This window comes from Annulohypoxylon truncatum (genome assembly GCF_022578515.1).
Source record: "Annulohypoxylon truncatum strain CBS 140777 unplaced genomic scaffold F4807scaffold_1, whole genome shotgun sequence".
Taxonomy (NCBI): domain Eukaryota; kingdom Fungi; phylum Ascomycota; class Sordariomycetes; order Xylariales; family Hypoxylaceae; genus Annulohypoxylon; species Annulohypoxylon truncatum.
In genome coordinates this window covers 1,337,963-1,350,943 of record NW_025953787.1, presented here as the reverse complement: position 1 = coordinate 1,350,943, position 12,981 = coordinate 1,337,963, and the positions used below count along the sequence as shown (strand labels likewise).

At 48.5% G+C, this 12,981-nt stretch overlaps 3 protein-coding genes across 3 annotated transcripts; 2 read left to right on the top strand and 1 right to left on the bottom strand.

Moving 5' to 3' along the window:
• The first annotated feature begins 468 nt into the window (after positions 1-468).
• F4807DRAFT_405168 (uncharacterized protein) lies at positions 469-3,192 on the top strand. Its single transcript, XM_047996189.1, has 2 exons — positions 469-1,284; positions 1,336-3,192. Exons 1-2 carry the CDS (start codon positions 798-800, stop codon positions 2,898-2,900), a joined length of 2,052 nt encoding a protein of 683 aa, XP_047859461.1. The 5' UTR covers positions 469-797; the 3' UTR covers positions 2,901-3,192.
• A 2,236-nt stretch (positions 3,193-5,428) lies between these two features.
• Positions 5,429-9,957, top strand: F4807DRAFT_455390 (ATP-binding cassette transporter protein YOR1-like protein; the record flags this gene model as incomplete). Its single annotated transcript, XM_048000719.1, has 3 exons — positions 5,429-5,812; positions 5,865-7,573; positions 7,629-9,957. The coding sequence occupies 3 exons, from the start codon at positions 5,429-5,431 to the stop codon at positions 9,955-9,957; spliced, it is 4,422 nt and encodes a 1,473-aa protein (XP_047859460.1).
• A 1,621-nt stretch (positions 9,958-11,578) lies between these two features.
• On the bottom strand, positions 11,579-12,836 carry F4807DRAFT_14202 (uncharacterized protein). Its single transcript, XM_047993111.1, has one exon. It carries the CDS (start codon positions 12,691-12,693, stop codon positions 11,629-11,631), a length of 1,065 nt encoding a protein of 354 aa, XP_047859459.1. The 5' UTR covers positions 12,694-12,836; the 3' UTR covers positions 11,579-11,628.
• Positions 12,837-12,981: the final 145 nt, after the last annotated feature.

Sequence of the window (12,981 nt, the reverse complement as noted above, 5' to 3'; positions counted from 1 at the left end):
GCTTAATTCGTCGGTTGATATTAACTAAAATCTCTACCTACACATACCTGATGGTATAATATTTCTAGTTGCCGTGTGCCCGTGTGATATTACTCAATAAGACGGGCCACCCAAAATTAGGTACCTACCAACTTCTTGCACGAAAATTATATCAAGATTAGAACTACCTACATAGGCATCTATGTAGCCATGAATCGCTCTTTACAAAACTTAAAAATCCAAAAAGTAAGTCAACTTCGATGTTTTCATACCGAATTCGTACTTGCCAGTTGATGAGTGGTCCAAGCTGTGGCTAGAATCTACATAGTATTAAACCTAAACCCCTGACGCGTCTAGCACCTTATGTAAGTATGTGGGTGTTGCAGATAAAGGCACTCAATTGTACGAGGTCTCCACTAAAAGTACGTACACCTAGGCAAACTTTAAGGAAGTGACGCGACGTGAGAGGTAGGTACGGTACAGTACAGCGTGAACACTTGGATTCAGCACACTGAAAATTTAAATTGATCATCGCATTTCAACGTCGGACACGGAAGCTTTGTCTTTTTCCTCCCTCTTCCTTCCACCTCACACTCTTCCTCACAATTTCAGTAATGAGTTGATGATGACATTTCGTCCGTAGCCTTTCATTATAGGCATTTTTTTTTCTTCTTCTCTTCCTCTCGTTCACCAAAGCCTTGCCACGAAGAGGTAGTCATCGTCAAAGTTAGATCTGTGCGCCAGTAGTCCCAATTCCCCGTATTAATCGACGCGGCCTCCCTGCTATCACTTCGTCAATTCTATTGTCGAGAAAACACATGATGGCATCGAGAGAAGGCACCCCCGAGCATAGCCGCTGGTCGCGCGCATCTAGTGGCGGCCCAAGGGATAGTACTCCAGGTGACAACCTTGAAGCCAGTATCATCAGTCAATCCGGACACGGAAATAAGCGACCGAAAAACAAGTCATCTGCAGCCGCGGCCTCAGCATCGTTCCCTACCGTGGGAAAGATTAGACATCTCAAGAAAGAAGATGGGGAACCGCTTTGGAGAAGAGATATCCAATACGACTTTCTTAAAGCCGTCTTCGACGACGACAACAAGGTCTTCACGAACAGCTACGAACCTATAGGAGATGGCAAGGAGAAGCAGAGTTTCGCGGACCTGTATATCGATACTATGGCCAGAAGCAGCAAAACGAGCAAGGTTCTTCGAGACAAATTGCTTAGTGATCGAGAGGCCGCAAAGAGCATGGCCATGGTCTGCTTGCTTGTCAACGTAGGCCGGATGAACACGACGTTGAACTGTATGGCACCTCCATCAATGTAGAGAAACGACACTTGCTAATGGTTTGCAGTTTTTCCTGAGATGCGAGCTCAGCTACGAACATACCATGCCATCCCGTCGCTGCAGGCGCACCAAGATGCGTCTGCCTACAAGCAACTACAAGACGCCCCAAGATTGAAGTCTATCCTTAAGGGAGCGGCTGAGGATCGTCCCGAGCCCCATGAGCTGGGCGAATTTAAGGGAAAGGATCCTCCTCGATCGAACCCAGTTAATCTCATTTTCCTTATATGCCAGCAAGCGTCTTATATCGCAGAGTTACATTTTCCTCCTGGCGGCGAGTTTCATGACCTCATCATGAAGACGAACTACACAAGCAAATCCCGTGCTAGAGCCTTTTTATGGTTGATGTGGTTCTATCTTGAGTCAGATTTTACGGAAGAAGGCTGCGAAGAAAATCCATTCGGACAAGGTGTCGACTATGGTACAGAGGTTGCAAACCAGGGAGTCCCACGAATGGAGGAGATGACCGCTGAAGAAGAAGACCGTGAGAATATTGACCCTCAGGAGGAGATTGACTTCGGGCGAGAGAAGCAGAACCACAGAGCAAAGATCATCGCAGCTGATCAAGCTTACTTGGCGGATCATCAAAACAAGCGAGGTTCTAGGGGGAGGATTATAGCCGACGAAGGTCCGACTGCTGCGATCCTCCCCCGGATACGGCCGTCGAAGCACGAGTCGGATCTGGACAGTACACGGTCTACTCCGCCGCCGAGGGCCTTGTCGCGCATTGGCGCTAGCAGCACCGGACGACGGGGCGGGGCGCCGCTGAAGCACTTAATCTTCGAAGGCTCCTCGCCTGCGGGACCGGGATCTCATGTTATTGAAGGCATAGTCCCTAGAAAGCCACGCCCTCCTACTGCGCATCAACTCGCAGTGGAGCGGAATCGGAACCAGCGGGTTGAGCACATTCTCGGCCGCGGACTTCGAAGACAGCATCATCGTGCTCGAAAATCGCGTCGACAGGAGGGCGCAATTATACGTGCCAAGCGTCGTCTAGCAGCTATGAAGGACGCACTACTAGATAGCGATGAAGAAGAGTATATGATGTCGCATAGGGAGCATAAACACCCCTTCATAGATCGAGGTTTTGGTGGTCTTTGCCAACTTAACCAGGAAGAGGACGATTTCGGCGAAGAGTTCGCATCGTACGCAGCCTCACTTCGGAGGGCGGACCGACGACTAAGGCGTTGGGAGGGTCGACCCGAATTAGGGGTCGTGTCGACAACTAAGAGACGTGTTGCAGCTCCGCCGTCGGATTATGCCTCACCGGAATTACAAGGCGACCATGGCGGTAATGATAGCCCAGAGAAGATGGACATAGTCAAGGCGAAGCCAAACGGCAATACCAACGGCGATGTCACGATGGAGGATGCGGACGATCTAGATCCTATGGAGAAGGAACTGCTAGGAATTGGCAGTGGGGGAGAGGAGGGTGAAGGTGAGGGCGAGGGCGAAGGCGAGGGCGAAGGCGAGGGTGAAGGCGAGGGTGAAGGCAAAGATGACTCGGACGACATCGATAATATCGGAAAGGCGTTATTGGGTCTCGACGGTTCAGATGGTACGGATAGTTCATAATGATCGCAGTGAGCAAGCATAGGACTGCATGAAGGTTGCCTTTGCCGTCATCGGTAACTTGCTGCTGCTTCCTGATTTCTTTGACATTTCTATCAGCTTGGTACGGCACAGTCAAGCTTTGTACATCTAGCAGGATCTGGGGAGTATACATGGATGCTTATTAAAAACAAGGGCATAGATGAGAGGCGATGATGCGATAGTTTTCATCAACACCTCCAAGTTGTGTCTCACAACGTCTAGGGAAAATAACAGTGTGTCACATAATATTACAACTTCTAGAACGTGGTACAGCGCCTGTGATTGCAATCAGAATCGTAGAATGACTAGTATACATGTGTTAAACGTTTTAGGTATTAACTGCAGGTAATTTGCATAGTATTTCTATAGAGGATTTTCTATAGATCTACAAGCAAAATACTTGCCAAGATTCTTATACTAGTAAGATACAAAAAGCTTATATGAAATACCTCCTATTCGAAGATATTTTGCTAATCCTGCCTGTTGCTAATTAAAGCGCAATACCCGTTAGGGTACGACCGCGAGCTTTGCGTAGCCAGTACTAATACATGGTATATTGAAATTGTTCGTGCGATGGTGTTTCCTTCCAGGCAAAGTCTTTCCTACCTATATGTAAGCAGATTGACTTGCCTAGCGGGCGAACAACAGCGTACATTTTCTTGATGTCATGTGTTTCTCTAAGTCTGCCGTGCGGCGTTACAAAAACCTACATAGGACTTCGAAGTCCAACGGGCGAATCAACATGCTTAGTTAATTGAAAAAGCTGTTGTCATCCATTATCTTTCTCGCAACAGAGGTATACTATACTGTGCTTAGATAGGTACATATCTGATCAAGGATTGGAAACTAAATACGGAACCAACTAGATCCGTTCGAAGGCGGGGGGCGCAAAAAGACTCGTGATATGCGAAAGTCGCATTATAAATCAGCAAACTCGGCTCTATACTACAATTGGGGGGACTAGAAGCAGGTTCTTTTTCCCTAAACTCCGCTATAGTCCGAGGGGCAAGGGAATGAGAAAGTTCGGAGTCGGCAGCGGAATCTCTTTGTCGGGACCGGTTTCGGGTTGATCGAGACTAGTAAGGTTAGAATCTGGCCAAGCTGTAGATAGTACAAAGCTTAGCATTCTCTCGCCCCTGCCACGATCGACCTGCCTAGTGTAGTAAATACTTAGGTTAGGTAGGTATTCAATAAAATAAAATAAAATAAAAAGCTGGCCCGCCATTCGCGACGGAATATACGATCTATACGACTCTGATTTTCGAAGACTGAAGTCGAAACCGGGTTAAGAGTCACAGACACACAGACACCCACACATGTCTAGACAGGGTCTTTACTGGGTCAGAGGGTGGCCTCGCAATTAACTTTTCCAAGTCGGCGGTTGTTATTTCAAATATCCCGAGTGGAACCCGGAATTCGGATTAGTGCGGAAACGGGTTTGGTAGAAGAGAACCTTGGAAAAAGTCTTCACATAGAGGCTTTCATTACTAGCATAGGAAATATATTCACGGATCTATGTAGGCATGTAAGTGTTTATGCATGAGGTAGGCACATCTGCTGACGACTCACAAGACTTCCCTCTATCGACCTACATACGATATAATATGTAAGCTAGTCGTAGCGAAGCAACCTAGGACGATGCAAGTCTCATGTTGGTGACTAGCTTACCGACATTTTGACTAATGCCTACGCCGGCATGCGTCACCTAGCAAAGTCCCGAGTGTTCAGTGTTCGCTTCACCAGGTCAGAGAGAATAAAAAATAAAAATACTACCTCATCGTGTCTTTCAGCTATATGCCGATTCGTATTATAAACAATGTGATTGGCCGAGGCTCTCTGATAACCCCAGGTCGTCGGCGAAGCTCGTACTAAATACCGAGCGATTGGTGACTCTGGGTGACTTGCGTATATAGTCGTATACCGTACCGCGTAGGTATGTACCCCAGCATAGTCTAGTCCTTCCGACGCCTGGAGTGGAATCTTAGTCCGGCAAGCGGGGCCGACAATGAAAGCATCATAGGCAGATAGCTCACTGCGTAGTAGATACTAAAAGTAAAGGGTCCTTCCTAATCTTGTCAACATATTTTACCGCTGCCAAGATCCCGATTCACTCGTAGTTATATCCCCTTTCATCTCTTCTTCTCTCTGCACCCCCGTACATAAACATATTCAACCTCTGGTTTAAACCAGACAATTAAATATCTTATGCCAGGGTTGAACAGTTAAAAGAATTAGAAGTATCTTTGTATGAGAGTCGGCTGACCAATCCCGTTTCACTTCATCGCTTATAAAAGTATTGCCAAGTCTCGAAATCTCGCCGTATTCGCCTTATTCGCCTATTCTCGCTTTCTTCTTAACAAAACGGAACCAATTGCTTAGAAAAATCATTGCTCAAACCCACCCATCACGTTTGGCATATACTTGTAGAAGCCTCCCTAAGACTTGGTATAACCCCCTCACCCTCGCACCACGCCGCGAGTAAGTGTTGAGCTGTTTTTTTGGGCCATACTATGGCAAATGAAACTGAGAATAAAGAAATAAAACCGGCGGACCCACTTGCAGATGTCGAAGCTACCGGCAACTCTGAGCCAGCATCGCCGGCCTCGGACTACGACGATCCCGAAAAAGAAATCCGAAAGCAGGAAGACTCGGACGAGAGCCAAGTTCGCCGCGAAGAGTTGAAACACACTCAAAGCCATGCCACCGACACAAGCACAATCACCCGCACTACCACGAGGACGTCCGTACCAGCTAAGAAGCCATGGTACAAAATTTTGAACCCACTACTATGGGGTTCGATACCGCCCATCCCCAAGGAGCGCGAGGTCTCCAAAGAGTATGGGGCTGGATTCTTCAGTAAATTGACTTTCCACTGGATGGCCCCCTTGATGAGTGTAAGTATCGTGCTTGTCCGTATTCGCCACATTGTATTGATAGGAAATATAGGTAGGGTACAAGCGATCCCTTGAGCAAGATGATCTCTGGTCCGTAAACCCTGATCGGACAGCCGAGAAGATGACGACTAAGACGAGAGAATCCTTTGAGAAACGAAAGAAAGCAGGTGATCAATACCCCCTACTTTGGGCACTGCACGAAACTTTCTTCTGGGAATTCTGGGTGGGCGGTTTCTGCCAACTTGCCTCGTCTATTTTCCAAGTCATGTCTCCTTTCACTTTGCGGTACCTCATCAACTTTGCCCAAGAAGCCTGGGATGCATCTCAGAATGGACAGCCTCCACCTAAGATCGGTTCAGGCATTGGTTTGGTAGTTGGTGTAACCGTTATGCAAATTCTCCAGAGCTTAGGTGTCAACCACTTCATTTATCGTGGAATGATGATTGGGGGGCAGGCGCGTGCTGTCCTCATCAGTCTCATTTTTGAGAAATCAATGGTACTCTCCGGCCGGGCAAGGGCTGGCGGTAGTAAAGACGCATCCAACGGCACGGCAGAAAACAGCCAAGGAGGAAAAGATAAAGGAAAAGAGAATGAAACTAGCGAAACAGAGAAGCCGGATGGTTCCAAGAAGGACCCTAAAATGGATAAAACACTCATCTCAGGTGATGGCACTGGCTGGAGCAATGGAAAAATCGTGAACTTGATGAGCGTCGATACCTACCGTATAGACCAAGCTTCCGCCCTGTTCCACATGACTTGGACGGCGCCCATCTCGTGCATAATAACTCTCATCGTCCTTCTTATCAATCTGACTTATAGTGCTCTAGCCGGCTTCGGGCTTTTAGTCATCGGCGTCCCGGCCTTGACGAGAGCAATTCGGGCGCTATTCATACGCCGAGCAGCAATTAACAAGATAACGGATCAACGTGTTAGCCTCACACAAGAAATATTGCAGTCTGTTCGCTTTGTCAAATATTTCGGTTGGGAGGGAGCTTTCCTGGAACGTCTAAGGGAGATCAGATCTCGAGAAATTCACTCTATCCAAATTCTTTTGGCAGTTCGAAATGCTATCAATGCTGTCAGCATGTCGCTCCCCATATACGCTTCTATGTTATCGTTCATTACCTACTCATTGACCGATCATGGTCTTCCGGCTGCACAAGTCTTCTCCTCCCTTGCGCTTTTCAATGGCTTGCGAATGCCTCTCAACCTGCTCCCTCTGGTTATTGGCCAAACTGTTGACGCTTGGTCGTCTATGAAACGTATACAGGAATTTCTGCTATCCGAAGAGCAAGAGGAGGATGTTGTACTACAACCGGAAGGAAAAAATGCGGTTGAAATGCACGATGCTACTTTCACCTGGGAGCGCACGCCAACCCAAGAATCCGAGAAGGAAAAGAAGGGTAAAGACGGACATCCGCAGAAAGGAACAAAACAACCTCACAAAGCAGGCAATGAAGAAAATACCGAGGACACAGCAAGCACACTCGTGGAAGAACGTGAGCCTTTTAAACTCCAAGATCTAAACATCGAAATCGGAAGAAATGAACTGGTTGCTGTCATTGGTACTGTCGGATGTGGCAAGAGTTCCTTGCTCGCTGCGCTCGCTGGAGACATGCGGAAGACATCGGGTGAGGTCGTATTAGGTGCCTCTAGAGCTTTCTGCCCTCAATATGCCTGGATTCAGAACGCGAGTGTCCGGAATAATATCCTTTTCGGGAAGGAAATGGATCGTGAGTGGTACAAGGAGGTTATTAGAGCGTGAGTAAATTCTAAGAATGATGAGGGTACAACACAAGATGCTAACCACGAATAGCTGCGCTTTGCAACCTGACCTGGATATGCTTCCCAATGGAGACGCAACTGAAATAGGCGAGAGAGGAATTACTATATCAGGCGGACAGAAACAACGACTAAATATCGCTCGAGCCATATATTTTGACGCTGATATCGTCCTCATGGACGACCCGCTCAGCGCGGTTGATGCTCATGTTGGCCGACATATCATGGACAACGCCATAATGGGTCTTCTGAAAGACAAGTGCCGAATTCTTGCAACGCATCAATTGTGGGTTCTTAACCGCTGTGACCGGATCATCTGGATGGACGCCGGCAAGATTCGAGCGGTTGACACTTTCGACAACTTAATGGCCAACTACTCGGGCTTCAGGCAGCTGATGGAAACTACCGCAGTGGAACAGAAGCAAGAGGAAGAGCCAGGCCAAGTCGAGGAGAAGACCGCCGATGGCGAGACGAAGAAGAAAAAGAAGAAGGCTCAGGGTTTGATGCAAGCGGAGGAACGAGCTGTATCAAGCGTGCCCTGGTCTGTTTACACGACCTACGTTCGAGCTTCGGGAAGTATCCTTAACGCTCCGCTCGTAGTCGTGGTGCTGCTGCTTTCTCAAGGTGCCAATATTATGACAAGTTTATGGTTGTCTTATTGGACATCTGATAAGTTCGGTCTCACCACAGGAATATATATCGGAGTTTACGCGGGCCTCGGAACGTTGCAGGCTTTGCTGATGTTCCTCTTTTCAGTTCTGCTAGCCGTATTCGGCACAAATGCCAGCAGGACACTCCTGAGACAGGCAGTGACGAGGACTCTTAGAGCACCAATGTCCTTCTTCGACACAACACCACTAGGTCGTATCACAAATCGGTTTTCGAGGGATGTCGACGTTATGGATAACAATTTGTCCGATGCTATGAGGATGTATTTCCTCACGCTAGCGATGATTATATCTGTGTTCGCTCTGATTATCGCTTTCTTCCACTACTTCGCGATTGCACTAGTTCCACTGGCTATTCTCTTCGTGCTTGCAGCATCATATTATCGGGCCTCTGCTCGAGAAGTTAAGCGTTTCGAGTCAGTTCTCCGATCTGTGGTGTTCGCCAAATTCGGCGAAGGCCTTAGCGGAGTGGCATCTATTCGCGCGTATGGGCTCAGGGATCGTTTCATCAACGACCTTCGGGATTCCATTGATGAAATGAATGCGGCATACTACCTAACATTCTCTAATCAACGGTGGCTGTCGATACGTCTGGACACTATCGGGAACTTGCTCGTGTTTACCACAGGCATCCTTGTCGTGACGTCCCGATTTAGTGTTTCACCATCGATCGGTGGTCTCGTGCTTTCGTACATCTTGTCTATCGTGCAGATGCTGCAGTTTACGGTGCGGCAGCTAGCCGAGGTGGAGAACGGCATGAATGCCGTGGAACGACTCGAGTACTACGGAACGCAACTCGAGGAGGAGGCACCTGAACACACGATTGACGTTCGTCCCACGTGGCCGGAAAAAGGAGAAATCATCTTCGACAACGTCGAGATGCGCTATCGCGCGAATTTACCCTTGGTGCTCAAAGGCCTTAGCATTAATGTCCGTGGAGGTGAGCGCATAGGTATCGTAGGCCGCACAGGGGCGGGCAAGAGTTCCATCATGTCGACCCTATTCCGACTAGTCGAGATCTCAGGGGGCCATATCTACATCGATGGACTCGACATTTCCACGGTTGGCCTGCATGATCTCCGTTCCCGCCTTGCCATCATCCCACAAGACCCTACGCTCTTCCGCGGAACTGTCCGCAGTAATTTGGACCCCTTTAACGAGCACTCCGATCTGGATCTGTGGTCAGCGCTGCGGAAGGCTGATCTGGTGCCAGCTGACGCGAATATCGACGACAAGGACCCAACACGGGTCCATCTCGACAGTGTCGTGGAAGAGGACGGGCTGAACTTCTCGCTTGGCCAACGACAGCTAATGGCGCTGGCGCGAGCCCTAGTCCGCGGATCGCAGATCATCGTGTGTGATGAAGCTACTTCGTCCGTGGACATGGAAACAGATGACAAGATCCAAAAGACGATGGCTGTCGGATTCCGTGGGAAGACACTGCTGTGCATCGCTCACCGTTTGCGGACTATCGTAGGATACGACCGCATCTGCGTCATGGATGCCGGGCGTATTGCAGAGTTGGATACTCCAATAAACTTATGGGCCCAAGGTGGCATTTTCAGGAGTATGTGTGATAGGAGCGGTATTAGGGTCGAGGATATACATAGTGCAAGGGAGGGACTGAATGAAGATGATGATGAGGCAAGGAGAGAGGGAGAGGGGTCAAAGAGCGAGAAGGATGACGAATTGTGAGGCCGAGTCGAGATGTTGATGAAAATGGGGACAGGATAATGTGATGTAAGTTTCTAATTATGGGATTAGGTCGGATACCTAAGTAGATTTGGATACACATACATAGCGATATTTAATGATATACGAGTATATGACACTCGATGATTCTGCGTATGAGAAGATTGTTGTATTGGTATGATACCTAAATAATCGAAGAGAGAGTTGGTCCTAGGAGATAGATAAGAGGACTCGAGGAACGAGCGGGCTTTCCGCGTGCAAGGCAAGGTCGAATAGCTTGAACCTTGTTACATCAAGGAAAGAGCTTAGGTCTTGGTGTCTATGCGTTCGTTCTTGGCATCGTGTACCGTGTCTTGGAAACATCGATGCTTGTTGGATGAGAAGAGGAAGAAGGGACAGTCAAGTAAAGGAGAAGTTGGAAGCGGCTGAGCCATGTAGGTGAGTATGTAGCATTCGTTATGTTATGCATGTGTAACACACGTGTTGCTATTCTTATAGGAGCCCACTTACGCAAGGGAGCTTTTCGTTATAGATTATATGATCGAATGTTCATTCGTTGGCACAGTCGCTAATTTGATTGCCTTTGTTCAAGGTTTGTCCGTAGTTTGATACGGGAGCTCTCAGTATCACGGAAACCGCGGTTGGTTATATTACCTACAAGGTAGTAGCTCGTACTAGAGCTTAGTAAGGCAATCATCGTCTGTATTAGGACACGAAGGATTCTGATCAGCAAGACTATTATGCGTATTTGCCTGAGTACGTTTTGGGGTATATGTATGGGCTAAGCTAGAAATGTCGTGCCTTATAATATCTACCTGCCTATTATGTCAGATTCAGACATATACATGTCTGGGCAGTGATATTATATACGAAGTAGCGCAGGCTGAATCAGACAAATTGATCAGACGTCACACCAAATGCCGTCTTATATATATACGCATCTCATTCGCCCGCAAACCGCATACTCGGTACAGAACTTCTTAGCCTTTGGTTCCTGCATTAAACTAGACATGTCGGCAAGAAATCCATCTGCAAAGCCATGCGAAGATGCAATGCAGATCCCCAACCCTTACGTAGCGTTTACAATTACATATTTGGGTAGTAAACATCTTTCAGAAATTCAAGTTCTCATGTAGTACATATGCACTGGTTGGCATTGAAACAATTGGATAGGTAGACTATAACTCCACGTGATAGGGCGTGATAGGGTATGATAGGTAATGACCTCGGGGCTTCTTCGTTGGACATAGAACTGGGGAAAAGATTATTGGATAACGAAAAGATTATGTACTGCACTCTTCGGCGATAGATATGTGACGTAGCTGTAATGTTGTCTGCCTTTTTCTTATAAAAAAGGCCCAAAAGCCCATAAAAAGTAGCTACCACCGTACCCCGTAACTCCAACTCTGATGCCTATTACAACACACGTTTTACAAGAAGCAATTGCTCGGCAGGCAAAGTCCGAAGGTTTTGTCCTCACCGCCAGGTGTAGGACTCTACTCCTTTTTCTCCCCCACCTACTACTCTACTGGGGTTGGTCCACCCGACCTCTTCTCTATATCGTACCTCGATAATGCTTTCAAATATTTTGCAATGAAGAATTTATAAAATGCCCTAACACCGTAGACCTCCATAGCCAGACTCCGTGGAAGAAAAAGAACTCTCGCCGGACAACTAATGCCGGGGTTGAGCTTGACTCCAGGTGTTCGGGTGACCGGGCGGTGGGAATTGGTTTTGAGGGTCGTCTAGCAAGTCCTCCAAAAAGGCACTGGGGGCTCGTCCACTGGGTGGCCGGTTAAGATTCAATGAGCTTGTACTCATGTTCCGCCGCGCCATATCTTGACGGGGTGCTAGGCCAGGGGACTCGGGTGGGGTGTGTCCGAGAGGGCGTCCATGGCCACGCGAATCCGGTCGAAGGTTTGTCAGGCTGATAGAATGACCATGACCTTGCTGTGGTGATCCAGCCCCGGCGGCATAGAAACCGGAGGGCAGGAAACGAGATTCACGATTGCCGTTGCCGGATGCCGTGGGAGCAGTGGGAGAAAAGAAGAGATTAGACTGGCTGGGGGTAGCTGAAGGGATAGGTCCTCGCGTTGTTCTCCGCACTCCTCGGCCTGGTATAGAACCACCGAGCGAGGCCGACGATGCTTGATCAGTGTACTTATAGAAGGGAGCTGGAGGCGGCTGGAAGGTCGCTTTGTCATTAGCAACTTGCTGCGCTAACGCCGCCCTCTTAACATTGCGATGCAGGAGCCAGGCGACGACACCACGCCATATCAAGACTGCGGCTCCGAAAGCACCCAAGATGGCCCCGACAGCAATGAACACGGTGCCTTCTGGCATAGTTGTTGGCTGCATGAACGGGGCATTGTTCGTCGGAGGTACAGTAGGGGCCGGATAACTGTAAGTGGATGAAGTCGAGGAGGTGATGGACGGAAGACTGTCACTGTCGGTCGTCGTTGATGACGCATCCGTCGTTGTGCTAGCAGCGGATGTGGTTGTTTGGTCAGTCGATGTCTGATCAGTGGTTGTTGACTCCGCGGTGGAAGTGTCTGTATTGGTGCTGGTGTCCGCAGTCGTCGTCGCGTCTGCGGTCGTCGTAGCAGCTGTGTCAGTTGCAGTGCTCGTCGCGGTATCTGCCGTCGATGTCGCATCATCAGTGCTGGTTGCCGTGTCTTGAGCGATGACGTGGGAAGCCAGCAGTGCGGCTACGGCGAATAAAATCGGCTGCGGGCGCATGATGGGCGAGTTCGCGCAATGCGGCTGAAGAAATAATTAAGCGAAAGGGCTCCCGACGTTATATTCGATGCGCGATCGCGATGGAAATCCTCAGATGTAAATTTGGTATGATGTCGGAGGGACGTTTTCCCTCTGTCGTGTTGTCGTGTGGCTTAGAGAAAAACGAGATGACCTGGACCCTTCGTATTTCCCGGACTCAGCTCAATTACGAAAGAGTAAATGGGGCGCCCCGGAACACGGGACGTAAAAGGATCGGATCGATTCTAGAAAGTGAAAAAGAATAATGTC

Coding starts and splice junctions, on each gene's coding strand:
- F4807DRAFT_405168 (XM_047996189.1), top strand. CDS start 798: ATGATGGCATCGAGAGAAGGCACCCCCGAGCATAGCCGCTGGTCGCGC. Junction 1,285..1,335: donor GATGAACACGACGTTGAACT/GTATGGCACCTC, acceptor AATGGTTTGCAG/TTTTTCCTGAGATGCGAGCT.
- F4807DRAFT_14202 (XM_047993111.1), bottom strand. CDS start 12,693: ATGCGCCCGCAGCCGATTTTATTCGCCGTAGCCGCACTGCTGGCTTCC.